The sequence below is a fragment of the Scyliorhinus torazame genome, chromosome 6 (genome assembly GCF_047496885.1).
Source record: "Scyliorhinus torazame isolate Kashiwa2021f chromosome 6, sScyTor2.1, whole genome shotgun sequence".
NCBI classification, from domain to species: Eukaryota; Metazoa; Chordata; class Chondrichthyes; order Carcharhiniformes; family Scyliorhinidae; genus Scyliorhinus; species Scyliorhinus torazame.
The window spans coordinates 315,427,456-315,452,887 of NC_092712.1; the positions used below are offsets into that span (position 1 = coordinate 315,427,456).

General features: G+C 44.7%; 1 protein-coding gene across 1 annotated transcript in view; it reads right to left on the minus strand.

Moving 5' to 3' along the window:
* The window catches only part of relch (RAB11 binding and LisH domain, coiled-coil and HEAT repeat containing), a 127,605-nt gene that overhangs the window by 47,916 nt on the left and 54,257 nt on the right, over positions 1-25,432 (minus strand). Inside the window, 4 exon segments of the mRNA XM_072510122.1 lie at positions 3,247-3,337; positions 5,629-5,741; positions 21,007-21,030; positions 21,206-21,301. Coding sequence (XP_072366223.1) covers positions 3,247-3,337; positions 5,629-5,741; positions 21,007-21,030; positions 21,206-21,301 — 324 coding nt within the window.

Consider the following 25,432-nt stretch of genomic DNA (forward strand, 5'->3'; position numbering starts at 1 on the left):
CACCCCTTAACTTCTTGATCAGCTACTGTCTCAACTTCTTGATCAGCTACTTTCTCAAGTGTTACAATAACTTGTCTTTATATAGTGCTATTAATGTTAAAAAAAAAAGCTCAAGGTGCACCACAAAAGCAGAATTATGCAAAAATGGCACTAGGTCAAACGAAATATTGGGAAGATGCCAAAAGCTTGGTCAAAGAGGTGGTTCGAAAGGGGATTCTTGCTGTAGGAGAGGGAGATGCAGAGATTTAATGAGGAAACTTCAGAGCAAACAGCTTATGCAAAGCTACCAATCACAGGTGAAGGGAGGGACGATACACTAAAGGCCACAGCCCAGGGAAGTGCAATTCTTAAGAGCCGCACAAGACACCAGGTTATTGAACGTTTTTCTGAGAGTACTGCCTTGAGGTGATGACTTATTCCACCATACAATCTGCCAATCTCTCTAGTAATCTGTTTCCAGAGTCTTGCTCTCATTGGAAATCACTGCAGCCAGAAAGAAATATCTCTGGTCCCAGTTATGTAGAAGTTGTGCAAAGTAACACAAAAGAGAAACTCAAACTCAACCACAAAGAGCACATGAAACTTGAAAACCTCGCTGGTTGTATAACATACAAGATAAAGCGTATCTGCCAATGGGAAGCAATTCAACAATCCTCCTGGCATGGATGAGTATTAGTAAAGGTCTGATATGTTCCTCCCAAACTTGGTGGATGTGCTGCATGCCCTTCATGGAATTTTAAAATTCTAACTAAATTGCCCAGGGCTCAAATGCGAACAAGCATTCCAGCACTTGTTCATCAGGGTGCCTGCTTAGTCCGTTCACTGTGTCATTTCTGCATAGTTTGCCATGTCCATTAGAGCTTTTTGAAGCTCCCAGGAGTACACCCGCCAGCTTGCCAAATAATCTTCTAACTTGGAGTACAAGACAAGAGTAACCTTTGAAATCCTCAGTCACAGAAAACCAAAGGATAAAACTGCAGGTAGCTGAGAGACACCTTTCTGTTGTCTCAAACTCTAAACCATTTATATAATTGAGATAACAGCAGTCACTTAACGGTTCCACACTGTTGGCCTATTTAGCAGCTGAATGTTCATGGAGGAACAATTCGTTCCTGCTCCACTCTATACTAATGAATAGCTAAAACAATTCAATTATAAACTGACATCTAACGGAAAGTTTTTAACTGGTTCACTGATGCTTCACTCCAGAGGAATTTAGTTTCCACATCTCCATCAACAGGGCGCTTCACAATGCGTAAAGGAACTGAGAGTTTTTGTTAAATCTGAATTAGGCTTCAACCTTCAGAACAGAAGACGATGTATCCTGTGCGTTGGTGAAAGAAGAATCCATGACTTTGAAACTAGACTGAAGGGCATGATGGAGTCCATTGACTTCTGATTAACAATAATATAAAGAGTTACGGGCCAGCACGGTGGCGCAGTGGTTAGCATTGCTGCCTCACGGTGCCGAGGTCCCAGGTTCGATCCCAGCTCTGGGTCACTGTCCGTGTGGAGTTTGCACATTTGCCCCGTGTCTGCGTGGGTTTCACCCCCACAACCTAAAGATGTGCATGGTAGGTGGACTGGTCACGCTAAATTGCCCCTTAATTGGAAAAAATAAATTGAGTGCTCTAAATTTATTTTTTAAAGTGTTTAAAAAGTGAAGCTGGCAGATCTGGTGATGTAGGCAATTTGGGAACTGAATTACAAACTGTCCAAAGAATTTCTTTCATTGAGTGACTTGAAGATGTTTCCTGGCAGGGTGTAGAGCATAACGACTGGAATGTGCAGAGTTTGCACATTCTCCCCGTGTCTGCGTGGGTTTCGACCTCACAACCCAAAGATGTGCAGGGTAGGTGGATTGGCCACACTAAATTGCCCCTTCATTGGAAAAATTGAATTTCTAAAAAATATATAAAAGAGTTATTGGGCCTAGTTTGGGCAATAGACATTGAAGTGTCCGTGGTCATATTGAACGGCAAAGCAGGCTCAATGGGCTCCTGCTCCGTTCAAACGCGACCAACGCGAGTGCAGGCCCACAGTAACCCAAGGTCCTGTCAATTCCACAAGTCAGAACCGCCAAGTTATTTTTTAAAAAAGCAAAATTAATAAATTTAAGCAGGACTTTGCAACAGAGTTAGAGATTTCACAAGAGAACAAAATTATCTTAAATTCTAAGTCAGAAGATGGGGCTGTCGTAAATGGCAGAAAATGAACTAATGATGGGACCAAGATCAGTACGGTGCAAATCTCTTCGGAGAACAGTATTCATGGGTAACTGCTGAAGTGGGAAATGGTTCAGAAGGGCACTTGGCACAGAAGATGGCTGCATGACACACAAGATGGAGACACAGAGAATAAAGCAGACATACCTGGAGCCCAGCGGGGTGCCAGTGGGACAGATAGGAACAGATCCAGGACAAAAGGAGCCAGACAGGAAGATTAAGAAATACATAAATGCGGGACACCACTTGAAAAAAGCCGACTTCAGCCAAGGTGTACACAATGATATGCTAATACGAATGTCTTGGGCCATTTCCTAAAATAAAGGGACAATCGATACTGCTTTCCTGCTGCTACCTGTAATCTGTAAAACCTCTAACTATAACCATGTGCAAATGGCAAAACGCTTACAAATAGTGATGTACAATCTATAAAATGTTTAAAGATAACAAGGTGATAATTGTTTTGTATCTGGGCTCATTGTGAACCCAAAATATAAAATGAATGACTGCCATTCAAACCACGAGAAAGGCTGGCTACCGTACCGCGGGGTCTCCCGAAGCTTCGTGTAACAATAAAACTGCACTGATTTGAACACAGCAAGTCTGACTCCTGAAGTGGTTGATTTTTCCCACAACACTGCAAAGGTGGCAAAAAGCTTTTTCAAGAACAATGCACAGCTCCGACAATGAATTGTTTGAGAATTATTCTTCAGAAACGTTTCATGCAATATTAACCACACCACTTTGATCTTTCTCTGGCACTCACATAGCCAACATTAATTGCTTGATTTGACGTAGCGGTGCAGATAGTTCTGCAGTAATAAATGTTGTGCGTCTTAATGCTCCAGATTTTATACCCAAATATGATCTATGCCATTTCTTCAATTAGATTCCTTGACAAAATTAAACCTATTACATTAAAACTGGAGTGGCAAAAGTAGTAATTGAAAAGGCAATTACTGAACCTGGGAACTAATTTTTAAAAGTTATTTTTAAATCTCAAATTAGATTTTACATTTACCTGTTCCCAGCACTGTGGTAAGAGTTCAGCTTCAACACGAGTTGGTCCAACATGTCGAGCGAATGCGACACAGCCGGTTAGGATCATCTGTCTTGAATGAAAATAAAGAAAAATGAACACGGAACTAGATTATTGATGTGGGGTCTTTGCTGTTCCGTCCTACAATATTTTCCTCCCATTTGATGAAGCGACTCCGGTTCCATTTTGTGAGCCAGTCCGCTGCTCACATACTGCTTCCCACACATGTTCCCCAAAATGTTAGGTCAAATGCAAAATGTCCTTTAAATTCTTTCTTCCAAAAAAAAAAAAACCCACAAGGCCGGCATATCAGGAATTGAAGGGCGGCACGGTGGTGCAGTGGTTAGCACTGCTGCCGACAGCACTGAGGACCCGGGTTCGATGCCTGCCCTGGGTCACTGTCCGTGTGGAGTTTGCCACATTAGCCCTGTGTCTGTGTGGTTTTCACCCCCACAACCCAAAAATATGTGCAGGGCAGGTGGATTGGCCACACTAAAATTGCCCCTTAATTGGAAAAGAAATTATTGGGCACTAAAAAAAAGGAATTGAATTTTACCATTGACGCTAGTTCCCAGGTAAATATCATTATGGATGGAATATTTGCTGGAGCGTCTCCACGACACAATGTTCTTCATTCTTGATGATAGTGATAGGACAATTCCAATTGAACTTGCTTTATGATTACTTTTCATGTGGTATATTTAGTCAGTATCCAACTGTGAGGTCGGGTTTGCTAGCTTATTCCTTTTGTCACTAGTGCATGGTCAATTCCAGCCCCACTTGATCCGAAGTCACAACACAGACGAGGTAACATTTCATTTAAAATATCCAAGGTCCTTGGTTGAGCCCAATACACCACAGTCACCTGGTTTGTAACTTTAACACAAGTAAACTTTTATTATGTACAGTGTGATAATTTACCTAATGACCCCACTATATACACATATATATATATATATATGTTTCAGTTAATGCCTTCCTGAAGTTCAGGCTTTTGTTTTGGCACTTCTTCCTGCTAGGCTGGAGATGGTTTTCTCTGGCAAGGTTGCCTACTTCCTCCGTAGATTTAGCTTCATATCACATTACAGCAAAGGGTGTGCCAGGCACTCACTGCCTTTTGACAATAGAGCAGGGGCTGGAGCAGCCCCGCACCAAAATCGTGTTCAGTGCGGGAGCGGAGAATCCCCATTTATGCGAGAATCGTAGCTGGCGCCGCTCCCGTGATTCTCCGGTCCTGGCGCGGATTACGCGGCATGGCTGGGGTGGCAATTGACAGAGCCCCCCCCCCCCCCCCCCCCCCCCGCGCGATTGTTCGGGCAAAACTGGCCAAGTTCCCGACGACGTGGTTCAAACCATTTATTGGCCGTTGGGAACCTCGGGTGGTGACTGCAGACTCAGTCCGCCGCCGTCCTGGTGAGGGGCGGAGCAATCAAGTACCGGTGGGGGGGCCCTTATGGGCGGCTGGGGCAGCAGTCGGGCATGTAAGATGTAGCGGCGTGGGGCCGATCGTTGGGACCTTCTTTCCTCGACCAGGTCCCCCGGCTGAGTCCGCCATCACATTCGACGCGGCCGCGCATGCGCGGATTCGGAACCGGAAGTGCGTGGCCCGTTACCCCCAGCTGAACCTGCGAGAAGCACTCCGGGGCTCTGCCAGCCCCCTGCACGTAGGAGAATAGCTGCTAATATTTTTAAAGAATCTCCAGAGTAAAACTCCAGCGTTTTTACGCTGGCATGGGGGGACAGCCCTATTTTTAGAGAATCCAGCCCCTGTTCGTTCACTTGTCGAGGGGAGAGAGAGAGAGAGAGAGAGAGAGAGAGACACTTCTGCCAAGTAGCACCAAGCAGGAACCAATCACTGACCGTTGTCAGGCAGGACACTGTTTTTGGCCAACCCAGAGTCCCTCCAAAACTGGTTCCTAAGATCCACTCAGCACCAAAGAGTCTGTTTTCTCCTTTCCAAAATACAAACGCTAGGAACACAATGGTCTAGCAAGCAGGCGGTGTCAACTTGGTCTTCTGCCCAAAGGCACATCCCGATTATGGGCCCACGGACCAAAAATAATAAAAATAAAAATAACTAGGAACAGAAGGGCCTTTCAATTAAGGCCTAATTTTCCTTTGTTTAAAAAAAAGGAATAGGTACTGAAAATGAGTTGGAGAAAAGGTACAGCGTTTAGAGACAAGGTATTTAACACTTAATTACACACTACTGCACTTTTCAACAAAGGCATGCCCCCGATTGGTCTGGTTAGCAATAACACTCAATAGCTACTAACAGGGACGAAGGGACCATTAGCATGCTGAAGAAATTTGGTGCCTGAAGTTAAGGAGCAGGTTTTTGAGATATACAGCAACAGCTCTTACCTTTGTTCATCATCTGGACGTTTAATTAGGTTGAAAAGAATGTGTAGAAGCTGATCCCTTTCCTTGGGTTCCGGATGGAGGCAGGCTGTACACAAGATTAGAGGAATTAACTCCTAAATCAGGGAAGAGGAAAAAAAAAATCAGATAAGTAACAGGCAACACAGTTGTGTTTGCAGCAAGGTATAAATTTTATTTACGAAAAATTGATATTTCTTCATTTGAAAGGATGTCATGGCCAGAGTGTCATAGTCTGCAGCAGAATGCCTGCAGTTCTAGTCCTGAAACATGACTTGATGGCTTTTCCTGTGCACTAAAACTCGATGACTTCCCTCGTCCAACTGCTGATTTCACTCTCCTGATCTTGTTAACTGTGCCAATTAGGTAATCATCATCAGGGATACTGGGTGGCTGATCTTCCTGCCTACTGGCCAGAACCTGCGCAAATCCTCGAATGCTGCAGTTGCTAGCTTCCCTTTTCAGTTCACCTTTTTCTACATTATAACTGTGACCGTAAGTAACTCATTACTCGGGAGAATCTCTCTCAATTTCTATGTTGTACACTCCTGGACTTCTGTTGCTGAATATTTGGGTGAATCATCCACATTGCTTTCAATATCCACGCTGCTTCAAAAGTTCAGTTTTCTGCTTTGCGCTAAATGTTTCCTTCAAATCAACGATTCTAATTTCCTAAAACGGCCCAAGTGCATCCAGGTCAAATACTGCGTACAGTGTCGGAGAAAGCTTTTGCAGCACCCCTCCTGCATTATGTTGACTTTTGTCTTGAATATGTTCAATGACTGACCATTCACAGCTCCCAGGAGTGGAGAATTCCAAAGATTCTTAATCCTCTGAGTTGCCAAATTTCTCCTCATTTCAGTTCTAAATGGCCATCCCCTTATTTAGATAAAAATAGAAAATGCTGAGCAGCTTAGGCAGCATATGGGGAGAAAAACAGAGGTTTCTAAATTTAGTGCACCCAGTTTTTTTCTTCTCCCAATTAAGGCGCGATTTAGCGTGGCCAATCACACCAAGAGCGCACGTTTTTGGGTTGTGGGGGTGAGACCCACGCAAACATGGGGAGAATGTGCAAACTCCAGACGGACACTGACCCGGGGCCGAAATCGAACCCGGGTCCTCAGCGCCGTGAGGCAGCAGTGCTAACCACTGTGCCACCCGAGAGAAACAGAGTTAACGTTTTATTGGAACATGTTGTGGAGGCTGTGATCCCAAGTTCCAGATTCCCTGTCTTCGGGAACTTTTCCCTCAACCTGTCAAGTCTCTAACCATTCTGTATATTTTCTCAGATCACCTCTCATCCTCTTTCAGGGAATATAGGTCTAGGCTGCTCAATTTCTCCTTGTATGACAATTCTCTCACTTATAATGCGGTCTAGTGAATCCATGTTGCACTCCCTCTGGGGAAGGTTCTTTAGGTAAAGGACTGAACTTCCACACAGTGCTCCAGCTGTGACCTCATCAATGCTCTGTTTTACTGCATTAAGACTTCTTTGCCTAGGTGAGGGAGGTGCGGCACGGTAGCAGTGGTTAGCACTGTCGCTTCACAACTCCAGGGTCCCAGGTTCAATTCCAGGCTTGGGTCACTGTCTGTGTGGAGTCTGTACGTGGGTTTCCTCCGGGTGCTCTGGTTTCCTCCCACAAGTCCCGAAAGACGTGCTTGTTAGGTGAATTGGACATTCTGAATTCTCCCTCCCTGTACCTGAACAGGCGTCGGAATGTGGCACCTAGGGGATTTTCGCAGTAACTTCATTGCAGTGTTAATGTAAGCCCACTTGTGACACTAAAGATTATTATTAACAGACTGGAAAGGTCGAGGGGGAGTTTGAGCATGAGCGTTGACGAGTATGCCATCGAGCAGAATGGAGATGTGGATAATATTCAAAAGATATAAAAGGACTGAATAATGGAGGTCATTTGCTAGCGATTAAAGTCACACACGCTTAGCAACAAATTAAGAGGATACCTAACCAAAGTTCAGTTTTGTAGCTACATGGTTCAGTGCTCAAAAAAAATAAAGTTTAAGGGATGTATAAATCACACTGGTCGTGCAAAAATAATTCAAGTTTAAATAGGTGATCTTTGGATGGAGTTATAAAAAAAAAAAGATGCGCTTAAATCTTTTGGTTTTCGGCTATGAGCTGTGAAGAAACAGTGCTAACCACTGTGCTACCGTGCCGCCACGTTCAAGGCCAGGTCTGGTTTATATTTAACTCCCTCTACCCACTCTTTCTGCAGATATTAAAGATCATCCCATGATCTTCTAAAACCAAGGGAATATAAGCCTAGGCTGCACAACCTGGCCTCATAATTCAATTCATTCAGCCCAGATATCATTCTGGTGAATCTGTGCACCAAGGCTAACAGTCCCGTCCTCATGTAAGGTGCCCAGAACTCAATGCAATGCTGCAAGTTATGGTCGTACCAGAGTCTTCCATACATTTGGATTCCAGTACCCAAGGTAAAGGCTAATATCCCATTAGCTTTCTCAATTTGTTTTTGTACCGGTCAACATCTGTTCACTAAGCTCCAGGCAAGGGTACAGGTCAAACAGCCTGCCATAGCAAATCTTGAGTGACAGCAATAACCATATGGAAGTTAAAATAAATTAGTTAGAATCTCCCACTCCTACTCTTAAAAAAGCAATATCTGCAAATGTGATTTCAGGTCTGGCTGATGAAAAGCTTGCTAATTTGTATTAAAACAGTTCAGTTCACCCTCGACTCAACTGGTTTCTAAAGTGCACTTTAGATTCAACACAATAGGCTTGGCAATGATTCAACTGGTTCATCAAATTTGGGAAGCCCTTCCATTAAAGAAAGTCACTAATCCATCAATCTGTCACAAAGCTACAGGTGTTCGTTCACACACACACACACTGAGAAATGGTTGGTTAAACATCTACTTCAGCCAACCATAATAAAAAAGGCAGTTCTTCATCTCTTCTACGACATGTTCCCTTAATTTAACTCAATTTACATGAACTGTCACAGAGCAGGATTTTTTTTAGCTGATAACTTGCCTAACAATCAGGCATTTGTGTCTGTTTGGGAGGGGAGTTACAGGTGTCATCTGTATCTTTGAGAGCACAAAATCAAATGTGGCACTTGTATCTCTTTTACTTCCTTCAACAATGTAATCATCAACTGCAACTTCACTAAAATACAAAGCATCATCAATCAATCTCCCGTTTCACCTGCAAATTCTTAATTATGATACTATCTTTCCAAAAAGCTACTGGTATTAATTTAAAAGCACAAAACTGACGATATTTCAGAATTGCAACTGAGCTTGATGATTGACAATATAAAATAATTAATCTCACCTAAGACTTCCCATCGTTCAAGACACAAATACGCTCACTCAATGACATTGCCACAAATCAAAATGGACAATGATTGATACAGAAACAGATCACCTGGCCCTACAGGGTCATGGCTGATGTCACACACACACACTGACGATCAGGAGCTACACAGTCATGGAGAAGCCAACATTGTACCATCCAGGAAATGGGTGGTACCTTAGACAATTGAAAAATAAAACCCAAAGTGTAAGATTTTGATAATAGTTTACTACTTCTATGGGTTTTGTATAGGATGGACTAATGGTTATGAATTTTAAGTTAGCCACTTTTAAAATGGTTACATGGAATGTTAGACAATTAACCCAAGGTAATTGGGGAAACAGGAAAGCAGTTGTTTGAGAAGAACCAAAATTGTTTTACTGTTTAATGACGGAGCTCTTTTGATTGCGACCTTAAGATGACACTGTGTTTAAACAAACCAATGCATTGCTCTAAGTAATCTGTACCAGAGGGGAAACCTTTATTCTCTGATATTATGATAGGAAGTGGTCATAACTGTTGATTTTGATAGTTTTAGTGTGGAGTTTGGGTTCAGATATGTTGACAAGAGAATGCGACTTTATTTATGGCTTCTCTGTAGCTGGAAGGGAATTACATTCGCTTGCAATGCAAATATGGAATGTAAACTTCTGCAATTTATGCCCCATAAAGCAGGGGATGTTGCAAAGGTGAGATGACACAAGATGAATTACATCCCAAGGTCAATAGGAGGAGTGAATTTGGACCATTTCCAAAAAGGGGAGGAGGATTGGGAGATGGGGAAATAAAAGCCAAGAAACCCCAATTCTCATTGGCACAGTGATACCATGGTTTCTGGGTATGATTCTGCTGGTCACAGTTCATCATCACTTCAAAAACAAAGATAGAGGGATATTGTCTGTGCTGACAACACCAAAGTTTCCTGGGATCTTGAGAGATGAGAAACTTGAAGTTGTCTTTACTGCTTCTTGTTAAGTATATGTAAAATCTTGCTTAATAAATACTAAATATTCATGCCTCATAGGTCAAGTACGCTTTCAGGACCCTAGTGTTAGGAATTTAAAATTCAGACCTTGGAGTTAGTTTTGATTGGAAGGATCTTGTACCTCAACACCCTAAATCTTACAAAAGTAACAGGTTGTAACAATTAACTTTTTAAAAAGTTAATCTGTATACGTGATTCACAATGTTCAGTTCAGGTCCCCTTTTGACCCTTCACTATCTACCACTCTCAGAGGGGCACGATAACTCGATATTACACTTCCAGCGATTTGAATGGTTTATGAAAACTTTGCAACTCCCACACCTATCCCAAAATGAGCTGGGGAAATTGGCCATCTTCTAGAATGGCTGCTCTTGTATCTCACTTCCTAGCTCTGGTCCAGCCTCAACCTCATGTCTGCAATCACCAGCCCCTCTCCCCACCCCTGGCTTCAGCATTCAGCTCCAGTATTTGGCTTGATGTTCTCTCCCAACCTCGTCTCCTCTCTCACTCCCTCCTTCCCAGCATGAGCCAGTCGCTCCATTCCCCATCTATTGCTTTCGCTGTCCAAACTGCCCATTTCATCCTACCCCAATCTAAAACATTAGCTTCTCCTTTTCCTCCAGATCTGCACTCTGATGCTGTGTATTTCTGGTTTGTAATTTTGGAGATCACTGAAGCTAAATTCCCAGCTCAGTTCATGTGCTCATTTGGTTTCAACTGACTAAAACCTCCAGGACCATTACTGAGAAACATAATGCAATGAGATTATAAGGCAGCAATCCAATAAAGGAGCTCAAGACAAACTAGTCTCCAGCGACTTCAAACACATTAAAACCCCGGAGAATGGCCACATAAAGCTGTTTTCTTTCTCCCTAGCCTCCATTTTCTGCTTTTTAAATTGTCTATTTTCACTCATTTCAAACTAATCCAATATCCATTCTGCAGTAGGACTTTTGTCAGGCAAAAACTGAATGATTGAAATGCCAATATCATCGGCACATTTCCAATCTGTCATGGTGAAACGCGACTTGCCTTAAATCGGAGTAATAGCTCCATCTTTCTGCATCTTTCAACTAATTTGATCAAAACCAGGAAGCATAAGTTACTGAATATACTTGGGAACTGGGTAGACTGGTGGAGCAATGCAAATCCTTGACGTGATGACAAAAAGCATAGGAAGAAACTATTACTTAAACTAAAAGAACAAGGAAGTGATTGGAAATTTTAAGGGGTTAGAGAGTCCTAATTGACAGTAAAATGGAACTATCGCAACAATGTCCAGTGACAATGAGTAAAGCAAATCAGACTATGGGATGTTCTAACCTTTTATAGTGGAGATAATCCTGAAACTTTATAAATTGTTGGCGCAACTCACTTAGAATACTGTCCCACAGTCCTGTGTCATGTGAGAGTACCTTTAAGACATGGATGTTTAAGCAATGTACATTTAAGAAAACAGTGATGTCAGAGAGTGGGTGGGGCTGAGCTCAGGTCAGCCATTTTGCAGTTTAGTTTTGCAGTTGGAAAAAGCAGTTTGTGTGTATCTGTGTGTTTCCAGAGAGCTGCAGGAAGAAAGCAAGGTGCTGGAGCTGAAGTCAACCAAGCTAATATATCTCTGCCATTCTACAGAAAATATAGATATCCTTTAACCTGATGTGATACTGCTTAAAGGTGTTAAGTCTCTTGGAAGTTTGAAGGAACAGTTTAGGGAGTTATTTACTGTTGCAATATTTTCTGAGTTATCTTTGAAGTAAGGGGTGTTAAGAGATCCAATGTTTATTTAAGATGTTAAGTTGAGTTCATGGAATAAACAGTGTTTTGTGTTTAAAAACCCACGTGTCCATAATTGTAATCCCACACCTAGGGAGCAAGCCGTGTGCTAGGAAAAGCAACAAATCCATTAAAGGGAGAGGTTGGTTGAACTTCATGTTACATTTTGAGGTTCTGAAAACACCTCGCCCTTAACACCTGGTCACAGCAGCTGATGAAAGGATAACGCGAGCAACTGGAATGACTGAAGGGATGGAACTATTACGGGCAAATAAAGCTGTTCTCACTGGAGAGGGGGTAATACAATTGCTGTTTGCAAAATTCAAAAGGGCACTGCATCTGAAGACAGTTGCTGAGAACACAACGTTGTGTAAAATGATAAGGGAAGGGGGTCAGGCCTGCCATTAAGTGACAGACTAAAACGGAACACTCAATCTTCAAATAGTCATATGCTTTCCCAGGGCCATGAACTGAAATGGTTAGCATGGTGTTCAGTGGTGTTCAGTGTAATACGATGGAAAACCAATGTGGAAGATTCTAGAGTAAATGTTTTTCTTGTCAATCAGCTGCAGCAATCTTCAAAGAAAGGGTGTGCTTAGCCATAGCACAGGCAAACTGAAATCAGGACACGGGAAACAAAAGTAAAAATCATATTAAAATGCAACAGTAACCATGCAAAAATGCTGCAGAATGCAAGGGTGTGATTCCGATTACATTCTTAAGTGCTTTAAGTGCAGAAGCAGCACATCACATTTCAGAAGACTGTATTGTAGCAGCTATCTAGCCATCCCAGTCTCTATCCAATCCCTCCAATGAGGAGAAATCAAGGACCTATCTTCCCCCACCCTCAGAACCATTGCACCCATCACCATCCACCCAGCTCCCCTATCCTCACCAACTCAGAATATTAAGCTAACGTGCTCCTTCTGCCAACATAGGTCTGATAATCTGTACCATAAGATTGTTAATATCGCTTAACTCAACGTTCTGTGATTGCAGACACCTCGATTTTCCATTGGGAATCACAACATTTTCTCCAAATATCACTAACAAGCAGCCCGTTCTGTACCAGTACCATACCTGGGAGACCAGCTTTCGTGTATTAAATAACTGGCTGGCATTCACATCACTTTTTAGAACTACGTTGTGTAGCAATGGAGAGGCTGACCCATTAATTGGATTTAGTGGCAGTGGAGGAAACCTATTCAAACCTTGGCCAAAACTATTGATACTGATGCCATCTAGTGGTAAACATAAAAGGAGCGATCACAGTACCAGTGATGATTAACCATGAATGATTGGGTTCCCCTTGCAAGACTCCTCATTCAACAGATCAGCCTCTACTTCCTGCATAATGTCACCACCGAAAACATCTTCCTTTCCAGGATTCTAAGAAGATATTTCCCTCTGCAACACCTCTTGCACCACTCCTCAATCACCCACCACATTCCTTTTTTAAAAATAAATTTAGATATCAACAATCTTATGGTACAATTCATTTTTTCCCCCAATTAAGGGGCAATTTAACGTAGCCAATCCACCTATCCTGCACATCTTTTTTGGTTTGTGGGGGTGAGACCCATGCAGACAAAGGTAGAATGTGCAAACTCCACGCGGACAGTGAGCCGGGGGCGGGATCAAACCTGGGTCCTCAGCGCCGTGAGGCAGCAGTGCTCACCACTGTGCCACCGTGTTGCCCGAACACCTGCAAAATTCCTGCCAGTACACCTCCCAATGCAACCTCAAGAGATGCGACACCTGTCCTTTTATCTCCTCTCTTCCAGATGTCCAGGGGCCCAAACACTCCTTCCAAACAGCCTATTCTACCTTTTTTAATTTGGTGTACCGTATTCCCTGCTTATGATGAGGATTCCTCAATAGTGGGAAGATCAAAGATCTTTTTAAAAAAAAAGTATTGTATTACAAACATGTATCAAAACAGGTTACAGCGAATCAACACCCCGGGAAACATACTTCCCAACAATCCACTATACAGTCTGTACAGACTTTTCCCCTTTTTCACCCCCCCCCTCCCCCGCGACGTACAGCTCCTCAAACACGGTCACAAACATCCCCCCCCCCCTTTCCTCAAATCCCCTGAAGAGCCCCTTAACTCATACTTTATCTTCTCTAATCGCAGGAAGTCGTACAGGTCACCCAACCAAGCCGCTACCCCTGGTGGCGATGCCACTCCAGCAAAATTCGCCGCCGTGCAATCAGAGAGGCGAAGGCCAAGACATCGGCCTTCATCCTCTCCATGAGCTCCGGCTTCTCTGAGACCCCAAATATCGCCACCAAAGGGTCCGTTCCTCCACTATCCTGGCTAAGACTGCAAACACTCCCACCCAGAACCTTCCCAATTTTTCACAACCCCAAAACATGTGCGCGTGATTTACTGGCCCCCGCCCACACCTCTCACACTCATCTGCTACCCCCGAAAGAACCCACTCATTCTCGCCCGAGTCATATGCACCCTGTGCACCACCTTAAACTGCATCAGGCTCATCCTTGCACAAGAGGAGGTCCCGTTTACTGTAAGCAGTGCCTCACTCCATGCTCCCCAATTGATCCCCCCTCCCAACTCCGCTTCCCATTTCTCCTTGATCGTCACCACCCACTCACCTCCTTGTTCCCTCAGTCACTTGTATATATCTCCAATTCTTCCCTCCCCGTCCCCATCCAGGAGCAGCAGTCGCTCCAGCAGGGTGTATCCCGGCAACCTAAGGAACCCCCTCCAGACCTTTCGCACAAAGTCCCTAACCTGCGGATACCTGAACTCATTCCCTCTCGGCAGCTCTACCCTCTCCCATAGCTCTTCCAGACTGGCGAACCCTTCCTCCAAATACAGATCTCTCACCTTGACCAGCCCCACTTCCCTCCACTTCCTTTATACACTATCCATCCCCCCCCCGGTTCAAACTCATGATTCTCGCACAGCGGCATTAGCACCGACATGGAAGATCAAAGATCTAGTGACATCTTTGCAAAACACCTCTATTCAGTCCACAAGTGCGATCCCTAACTTCCAGCAGCCTGTCACTTTAATTTGTTCCTATGAAGCTTAATGCAAGATCGGGGATCAGCACCTCATTTTTCAATTAAGCACATTACAGCCTTTTGATTTTTTTAAAAAAGGGTCCCTCATTTTCTGGACAGCAGCTGTTGGTAATGGTCCCATTTTCCCCATTTACACTCCTTCAGGTCCATCATTTGTTCTTTTACGTGTCCCATTAACATCTCCTTTGCTTTGCACCATCATCCCTTATCAGTTAAACTCTTTCTTCTGCTCCAGCACTGACTTTCCCTTTCATTCTCTATATGCCCCCCTCCCCCACACACAGACAGTTGCCACCTGATCAAAAGTGTTTCCAGTATTTTCTGTTTCTAATTTGAGCTCAATAATCCTGTTGTTTTCATTCACTAAATTGACTGGTTCTGGAGAACCATATGGTAAAGGATATGAAAATGTCACAACGCGATAAATGGCGAGGGCTCCATGCAATGCTTCTGGATTTGGGCTATTTGTCAGTGCACATATTAACTTACGAAGGCAAAAGTTAAGGCCTTAATTGAGAACCCGTGAAGGTCTGGTCATGAGCAAATAATTTGGAAACTGACACCAAGCAACCCAGGACATTGCGAAAGGCCGAGACAGCCATGTGAACGTTAGAAGAATTAAATTTGAAAATAACATCAGATTTCAAGATATTTCAGAAGGGACGTACGTATATGACATAAGCTGGAAATCAAGTCACTATACAGGGTATATGCTCTATTAATGGATGTACTGAGGGAACTAAACCAAGGCATTTACCACAGTAAGTCTCCAGATGCTGTTGACTCCTCCACACCATGCAATGTCAGTTCGCCTTCAGCAATCAGTACTGCCGCATGTCCAGTGGTGGATTTCTAGTATTTAATGGAGTGGTTTTCAATAGTGCGGCTAACAGGACGAGGTAACTCCTTTTGTCAATTCACAAGGAAGTCGCAGTCTCATATGAGCATTTCAAGTAATAAATATAAGCGACAGTGATCTTGAACAGACTGCGATATCTGCACAGTACTTAAGATCTTTGGCAGGAGCAGAATACTGACCTAACTGTGGAGGAACTTAATTTGTTTGGTGCACGGAATTTATGGCTTGGGTTAGTGCCAATAAGTCTACAATATGACCACAGGAGGGGGCAAATGCTCTTGTGCAGACTGCAAAATTTCAATCTGTGCATTATTTCCTTTTATGCAAAATCTTTCTGCTCAAGGGCTTACACCATTTGGAGCATAATTAATCATCGTGTTCTTTCCCAACCCCGAAATGCATCAGCTCACATTTCTCCACATTAAACCTGACCCTGTCTGTCCCAGTCTATGAACCCACCTTCTCGGTTTACAATCCTCTTCAATTAACCCCAATCCCTACTTCCTTGCCATCTGCAAACTCCATCTGTGGCCCGTAGCCCTAGATTATTGACATACATTAAAACAAAGCAATGGACTGCTGCAGGACATGACTGTTAAAATTCCTGTGGCCCCCAGAAAGGAATCCATTAACCAGTAATTTGTTTTCGCTTTCAACCAACTTCCTATCCAGACTGTCACAATCCCTTTCCTAAAATATTTTAATCTCATCAACAAACCTCTTGTGCGGCAAAATATCAAGTACCTCTTCAAAATGCTTATGCAGATATCCTTGAAGTACACTCCATTATTTACCGAACGGACACTGTACAATTTGTCAGAAACAGCTTCCTCTTTCTTTGCAAATTTGTGTCAGCAGATCTTAATTCGCTCATTTCTTTCTAATGAGCCAGTTCAGCCTCAAACATTAGCCACGACTGATATCAGGCTAACTGGCACTTGCTTTATACCATTATTCTATACATGCTACCATCCGGTCCCAACTTCCATATCCAAGAATATGGAAATATTGTGGTCAGATCCTCTGCAATTCCGAATATCCTCAGCAATCTACAGTGCATGCCACCTGGGTCCAATGCCTTCCATACTTTGATCACCGCCACTATATCTTCACCAGAACAGATTTGGTTGTTTTAATATTGTTGTTTGCCATGTGCAAATTGTCAAAAAAAACGACTTTAATTGGCGTAAAGTACTTTGGCATGTCCTGTGGCTATTAATGGTGCTACAGAAATGCAACTCTTTCCTTCCCCCACTACCCCCTTCTCTTTATTACCCTGTCTTTATGGTTATTTTTTCTCTATTTGTTTATTCTCCTGGTTATTTTGCGACCATAGGATTGGTTCCTGCTGTTACCACACCACAAATAGCCCATCTCCTGTTTTGTTGTTGAGCCTATGACACGTCATCATAGAATTTACAGTGCAGAAGGAGGCCATTCGGCCGATCGAGTGCACCGGCTCTTGGAAAGAGCACCCTGCCCAAGGTCAACACCTCCACCCTATCCCCATAACCCAGTAACCCCACCCAACACTAAGGGCAATTTTTGGACACTAAGGGCAATTTATCATGGCCAATCCACCTAACCGGCACATCTTTGGACTGTGTAAAGTACTTTGGTCAAGTGTGTTGCCAACTTTACTTGTATTTTGAGTGCTCATCTTAATAAAGCACAGCACAGGTAATATTTGCAAGCAGCAGACCGCAAACTTTCAACAAGTACCGTCACTTAACTCCTGGGGAAACCCCCCCCCACCTATTTAGATAAGAGTGTTTATCATTCTAATCGTCAATTACCCCATCTTTGGAGAGGCTAGAGACTTTGCCCCAGGTGTCGTTAAAACAGGTTAAATATGTAAAGCAAATAGTCTTTAGCTGAAGAAAAACAAGCTTGTTTAGATACAAGGCAGGGGTAGGAATTGACACACGATACTGCCTACCTTCAACGTGCTGACATTTTCAGGTGTGTGTCGAGCACGTGGTTTGCCTAGCCTCTATCGAGGAAAACTGTAAACCTATTAATATAGACAAGGACTGGTCTTCACGTTTCTCTTCGGCATTACCCAACTTCTTTTTAAAACATATATTGTGAACCAAACACAATCAGTAACGTACACGTACCACAACCAAATACAGACATGATTCAAATTTGTCAATTTGCCCCTTTGTTCTCCCCTGAACTACCCCAACACCCCCTTTCTATTCAACCCCCCCCCCCCCCCCCCCCCACCCCCCCCTCCCGGTGACAAATAGATCCTCAAACCTCCATCTTACATAGAATCCCTTATCCCAATTCCCTGAGAGTGGACTTGATTTTTTTCCAGTTTTTAAAATTCGTACAAATCCCCCGGCAACACCGCTGGCCTCCAACTCAGTAAGATTCATCGCCGGCAGAGAAGTGAAGGCCACGACATCAGACCCCCTACCCTCCAGCAGCTCCGGCAGCTTCGAAACACCAAAAATCTACTGATCTAACAGCATATGCTTCGGCAGCCGAGGTGAAATTATCCGAATTCGCTCCCCGTTGGCAATTTGAAATTCTCCTGCAATTCCTCCAGCCTCGGGAACCTCCCCTCTACGGACAGGTTCCTAACCGGCTCTATCCCCTCCTTGTACCAACTCCTGTACATTGCATCCATCCCTCCATCGGTATAAACCGGTGTTTCCCACATATTGGGGCTAGTACCGACTTACTTCCTATAACAAAATGCCGCCTCAACTGATTCCATATTTTGAGAGATGATACAACGACGGGGCTGCTATCGTGCCTACCCAGGAAAAACGGGAGCGGACCCTCGAGCTCATCCCCACACACGAGGCCTCCTCCACCTGCACCCATTCTGACCCCCACACCTAGGTCTCACCTTCTCCATGTTTGCCACCCAATAATAGTATAACAGCTTTTGACAAAGAGTTATCGGACTCGAAACGTTAGCTCTTTTCTCTCCCTACAGGTGCTGCCAGACTTTTGCTGAGATTTTCCAGCATTTTCTCTTTCGTTTCAGATTCCAGCATCCGCAGTAATTTGCTTTTAATAGTATAACAGGTTTGGGAGCGCCGACCCTCCCACTTGTCTCCCTCTCTGCAAAAAGGTCCTCCGAATCCTGGCATCTTGCCTGCCCAAACAAATTCAGAAATTAATTTATTTACCCTCCGGAAAAACGCCTTGGGAAGGAATATTGGAAGGGATGGAAAAACAAAATAAAAACTTCGGCAAAAGGTTCATCTTCACAGTCTGTCCCCTCTCTGCTAGGGACAGTGGCAGGGCATCCCACCCCTTCAAATCCCCTTTGACCCCCTCTACCAGACTGGCCAGGGTCCATTTATGCATGTGAGTCAGTCATGGGCCACCAAAACCTTCTCCTGGCCAGCTTGAATGGCAGGGCTCCCAGATTCTCACTCCCCCACCGGGCATTCACTGGAGGTATCCCATTTTACACCACATTCAGTTTATATCCAGAAAATGCACTGTCCCCATTGGCCCATTATTTTCCCCACGCATTCCAGCGGGTTAGAAACGCACAGCAACAAATCATCCGCATACAGCGACACCTTATGCTCCTTACCTGCCCTCACAATGCCTTTCCACTTCCTTGAAGCCCGCAGCGCAATCACCAAGGGCTCAATAGTCAAACAAACAGCAATGGGGACAGTGGGCATCTCTACCTTGTTCCCTTATGCAACGTAAAATACCCCAAATTAATCGGGCTGAAATCTCCGCCGTCAGAATTCTCCATTTTGCCGGCAGTCCGGGGGTTTCCCTTCGGCATGGGGCTGCCCCACAGTGGGAAAACCCATTGACCAGCCGGCAAAATGGAGAACCCCGACGGCGGGCCGCACCAGAAATCTGGAGAAACCGGTCCATCACGTTCGTCCTCACACTCGCCGTGGGGGATGCATACAGCAACTGCACCCATGAGGCCAATGTCGGTCCAAATCCAAACCTGCTCAGGATCTCGAACAGGTACCTCCAATCTACTGGCTTTCTCTGCATCCACTGATGATAACCCCAGGCGTTCTACCTCTTGGTGGGACCATTGCCACATTGAACAGCCTCCTGATGTTGCTTGACATCCGTTACCCCTTAACAAACCCGATCTGTTCCTCCGAGACCACATAGGGCACACCCCCTTCCAACCACCTCGCCAACACCTGAGCCAATACCTTCACACCTGTATTTAGCATTCACATCTGTATTTAGCAAGGAGACAGGCCTGTAAGACCCGTGCTGTGTCGGGTCTTTATCCTTCTTTGGGATCAAAGAAATAGAAGCTTGCGCAAGTGTGGCTGGCAACCCGTTCCTTGCCAACGATTAATTATCACACATATCCAGATACAAGCAGTATGGCAGACGATGACTACCCTTCCCCATTAGTGCTGTGCCACGCGTGTCCTCCAGCTCTTGAGCTAGGACTTTTTGAAACGACTATCGCCGGGTGTGATAACCCACTGACAATCCACACTAGGGGAGGACCCAACACACTCCACTCACTTTGCACTTTTTGCACAAAAATCACCCATTAACTGGGTAGAAAGGACCAAAAACCTCCTCCAAGCAGGAGCCACCTTGTGTGCGACCGATCAGCTCATGGCCTCCATCAGGAGTGCCACAAACCAATTTCTTAAGGCTCCCGCTACCCTCACTTCGAGCAAGCCCAAGGAGCTCATAGAACAAAGGTTCCAGCACAGTAGGTGGGAGATGTTATATGTTGTACATGTTGTATTCATTTTATGATGGAGAAGATGGGAGGGGGTGAAATGCAGGGTTGCTGCTGGCGAGGGCACATACGTTATTCATTGTCTTACTAATAGTTCCAGAGAGGGAGGTAGAGTTGGTGGCAGACTGTGGCAGGTGGGCTGAATGGCGAAGGGAGCAGTTAAGGCCATGTTGAAATAAATCAAAGTTACGTTTTCATTATTTAATAGCAAAATATTGGTCCCAAATGAAAACACTTGTGCTATAACCATTGCTAATTTTCTCCCAATGCTGTTAACCACTTTAGTGAAATAATTCCGAATTGTCTATTCAAAATCCATGTTGCTAATTTGTACTTTTACACAAAGATTGACACCACCTTCGTTAGTTTTCCCACACACACTTTAATGTAAATGGTAAATGGGGTAAGCCTCACACTAGAAGTTAGAGATTTAATAGTAACAAAAAAAACTACTCGCTAAAAGGCAAAAGATGACTTTACGCTAGCATTTGCAAACATTAGAATATTAATAGAATTAAAGTGATTAGCCTGAAACTTTTTTAATAGATAGAAACTGCAGCAAATAAATAAAGGTTGTAGCAGCAACAATGGAGAAAGCCTTTTGGATACCTTCAGGACTTCTGAACTCACCTGGCAGAGATGTACAACCATTTTCTAGGATCAGAGATGCAAGCACAAGAGTAAGAATATGATTTGAAATAACTAATACAGACTTGCATCAGAAAAAAAAATGAGAACATGAGCTCAAAAAGGTTGAAATTGTAAAATTAAGGGGCAGAAATGAGAGAATGCTACATTTCTTGGAACTGCGTTGATGATTTTCTCTTACTTCTCGTTTGGCTAGTAGCACGTTCGGCACGATGTGTGGTAGACATCGCCCCAACATCAGCATCACGCACTGCTCACTATCTGCGATTCGAGAAACCTGGACAAATAGAAAATAAACTGGTGTACAATCGTTTCTAGGCCCCGCGGTTTTAAATTGTGCTTTCATTTCAAGTTGGAAAAATAAAGTTCAAAATAAAAACATAAATAACTTAAAAACGATGGCATTAGCATCACGACTTCAGTAGTTGACCAACTTCAGTTCACACCCTCCCAAGATCTATGGAAATAAGTCTCCCAACAGATCATCTGCTGATTTTTTAGGAATGTCGGTTCCATTAAGGAAGTGGAAGTTAAACGTCTACACATCGGTCAGCAATTAGCTGTGGTCCATTATCCCCTCAGTTTCACAAGTAGAATTTTCCACAATTATTGGCATATTAATTCATTCTTCAACGTGCTTCTTTCCGATTTCCATCGAACGTGCGATCAAATGGGAGAATTCTCAACTCATAGGATTCATAGCCGTGAACAACAGACCGGTTCAAGACTCTGGAAGATATGGAAGATGATTAGAAATGGCCTCCTTAGTGTCGTTGCACTTACTAACTGTGGGTGTACTGTAGCCACGATTCTGTGCATTTGCTGGTTTGCTAACTGTGCTGCAGGTGCAAATTGCATAATTGGAAAGCAAGATAGGGTATTTTAAAAAATACATTTTATTCCAAACAGTGCAAAAAAAAAAAAAAATCACAAACGTGTAAAAAACTTAACCAACAGTTTGTCATTTTTTGTTTTTGTAAACTATTACTATAACCCCCAGTCCCCCATGCCCTACTTCCGCCCCTCAATCCCCCACCATCCCCAAAGGACATATTGTTCTTTTCTAGTCGCAGAAATTCTGCCGTGTCCCCCAACTGCCATGCTGAGACCCTAGGCCTGAAGGCACCATCGACCTCCACCCTAGCAGGATTCATCGGCAAGCAATGAGGGGCGAAGGCCAAGATCGGCCCTCTTCACCTCTCGAAGCTCTGGCAAATCTGACACCACAAAAATCGCCAATGGGCATGGCTCCAACCTCACCACCACGATCACCAACGCCGTCTCAAAGACAGAGGCCCAAAATTTTACCAATTTTGGGCAGGACCAGAACATATGAGAATGGTTTGCTGGCCCCCTTAAATACCTCTCACACCTATCCTCCACATTGGGGAAGAGCCCACTCATTCACCCTCTAGACATGTGTGCTCTACAGAGAACTTTAAATTGTATCACTCAGCCTGACACAAGACAAAATAAAGTTTACCCCATATAATATCTCATTCCAGGCCCTCCCTCCAGCACCAAATGCAATTCTTCTTCCCATTTCCCCTTCATCTCTTCGAATGGAGCCTTCCCAGTCTCCAGCACCATCCCATCTATGTCCGAGATCTTCCCTTCCCACAGCTCATCACAAGACAATATCCTGTCCATCAGTGAATGTCTCGCCAACTGGGGGAATGAAGAGAGTTCTTTGCGAACAAAGTCTTGCACCTACATATATCTAAACGCTCCCTCTTTGGAGTTGGTAGTTTTCCTTCAACTCCTCCAGTCCCGCGAACCTACCTTCCACAAGCAGATCCCTAATCCTCTTGACCCCCTCCCTCTTCTATCCCAGAAGATGAAAATTGTGTCTATCCCAGAAGGTGCAAATCTAAGGTTTCTGCAGATTGGTGACAATACTGACATGCCCCCCCCCAATCTAAAATGCCGCCCAAACTGATTCCAGATTTTAAGGGATGCCACCACCATCGGATTCAACGTGAATTTCCCTGGGGAAAATGGGAGGGGGCAGTGGCCAATGCCCTTAAACACGACCCAACACAGGAAGCCTCCTCCATTTGCCCCCACCCCGACCTGTGCATTCCCCACCACCGTTGGACTAATAGACGGCTGGCTTTCTCCCCATACTCATAGAACACTCCCTGTGAGCGATGCTGTTGGTTCACCGCCTTCCCAGTCGATACCAGATCAAATTCCACCTGTACCCTCTTTCTCTCCACTAACAGCTCTTTTGTCGGGGCCGTGGAGTACTACCCATCCGCTCCCAGAATTAAGTCGGCCAGCCTCTGCCTGTCCACCTTCCCAACCTTGTCCCTGTGGGCCTTTTATGAAAGTACCTCCCCTCTTCAGTGCTTCCCAAAACGTGGAGAGCCACATCCCCTTTTCTGGTTGAACTCCACATAGTTTCCTTTGGCTGAGGTTACCTTCTCACAGTACGCCATGTCTGCCAGGAGCGCCACATCTAACCTCCACGGGGGCCACCGGACTCGACCTGCCTCTAGCCTCACATCCACATAATGTGGGTAAGATCCGCTATCACTATCGCAGCGTACTCAGCCCGCACAACCCACAGAAGTACCGAATTCCCCACCAGTCTATTTGGGAATACACTTGATGTATGTGGGAAAGCCCCCCCCACCCCCACCATAAACACTGCCAACTCCTTCGCCATCCCCAAAGTTACTAAGGTCATAGGGGCTCGGCCTGTCCATCCTCGGGTCCAACACGCAATTGAAATCAACCCCCTTGATCAGCTGGTGAGAGTCTCGCCATAGAATCCCTACATGCAGGGACGCCCCCGGCAAGACCCCACTCGCCATAGAATCCCGATATGCAGAAAAAGGCCATTCGGCCCATTGAGTCTGCACCAGCCCTTGGACAGAGCACCCCATTTAAGCCCACACCTCCAGCTAATCCCCATAACCCCACCTAACCTTTTGGGCACGAAGGGCAATTTTTCATGGCCAATCCACCTAACCTGCACATCTTTGGACTGTGGGAGGAAACTGGAGCACCTGGAGGAAACCCACACAGACACGGGGAGAACGTGCAGACTCCACCATCACAAATTGCCCCCGCAGGATCCAGCACCATACTGGCTGCTGTAAATGCCACCCTCTTGTTAAACAAGATTGCAACTCCTCTCTACTTCAAATCAAAATTTGAATGGAAGGCCTGCCCCACCCATCCCTTCCTTAGCCTCTTCGGCTCCCTAACCCTCAAATGCTTCTCCTGCAAGAAGATTACATCAGATTTCAAACGCTTCAAATGCATAAACACCCGGGATCCTTTGACAGGACCATTTAACCCCCTCACATTCTATGTAATCATCCTGACAGGGGGGTCTCTAAATAGCCCTTCTCCCCATTAGGATCAGCCATATCCACTGTGAGGCCACCCAACCAAATCCAGGCTCGCCTCGGTTTCAAGACCACCCAAAATAGCTGCCATCACCACCCTCTCCCAAACCTAACCATAAAGAAACCTGCGTCACCAGCACTATACCCTCCCCCCCCCCAGCTCCCCAAGTCACCCTCCCAAACCCGAACAATGAAAATCCTACCAACCTTGGCATACTGCAGCCCCTCACCAACCTAACCGACCCACCCTCCTGCCCACCCAGCCTAGTCCCTCACACTTCTCCAGTTTACTAGCATCCTTGTTAGCATGGTGACGCACCCACTAGGAAATCAACAAAAAGAACCCAACCCAAACAGCCCCAACTACCCCAGCCCCACTCCCCCATCCGACTAATGCAAAGGGGGAAGAACGTACCCATACCCACTCTTGATGGGGCCCGATACCCCAAACTTCCGTGAAGAGATAAACGCAGATCTCAAGGAATCCCAAAATCAACCATGGTGAAGAACCAAAACATGAACAAACACAATCATTCAAATAACAGCACCAACTGCTCATCATTGCCATTAATTCTCCCCCAAACCATTCTTTTTCAAAGTCATTCACCTCCTCCGGCATGTTAAAATAGTGTTCTCTGAACGTGACCCATGTTCAACAAATGAAATGAAAATCGCTTGTCACAAGTAGGCTTCAAAAGAAGTTACTGTGGTTTTTGTTTGTGTTTCAGTGCCTTCCCATCGTGATCACCAAGGGCTTTTTCAAGAGAGTAGGTAGGAGTATTATGGGGTTTGTGTGGGCGAATAAGACTCCAAGGATAAGGAGAGGGTTCCTGGAACGCAGTAGGGAGCGAGGAGGGTTGGCGCTGCAAAACCTGGGGAGCTATTACTGGGCAGCAAATGTGTTGATGATCCGCAAGTGGGTTATGGAGGGAGAGGGGGCGGCATGGAAGAGGATGGAGACGGCGTCCTGTAAAGGAACGAGCCTGGGGGCGTTGGTGACGGCACCGCTGCCGCTCTCGCCGACAAAGTATACCACGAGCCTGGTGGTG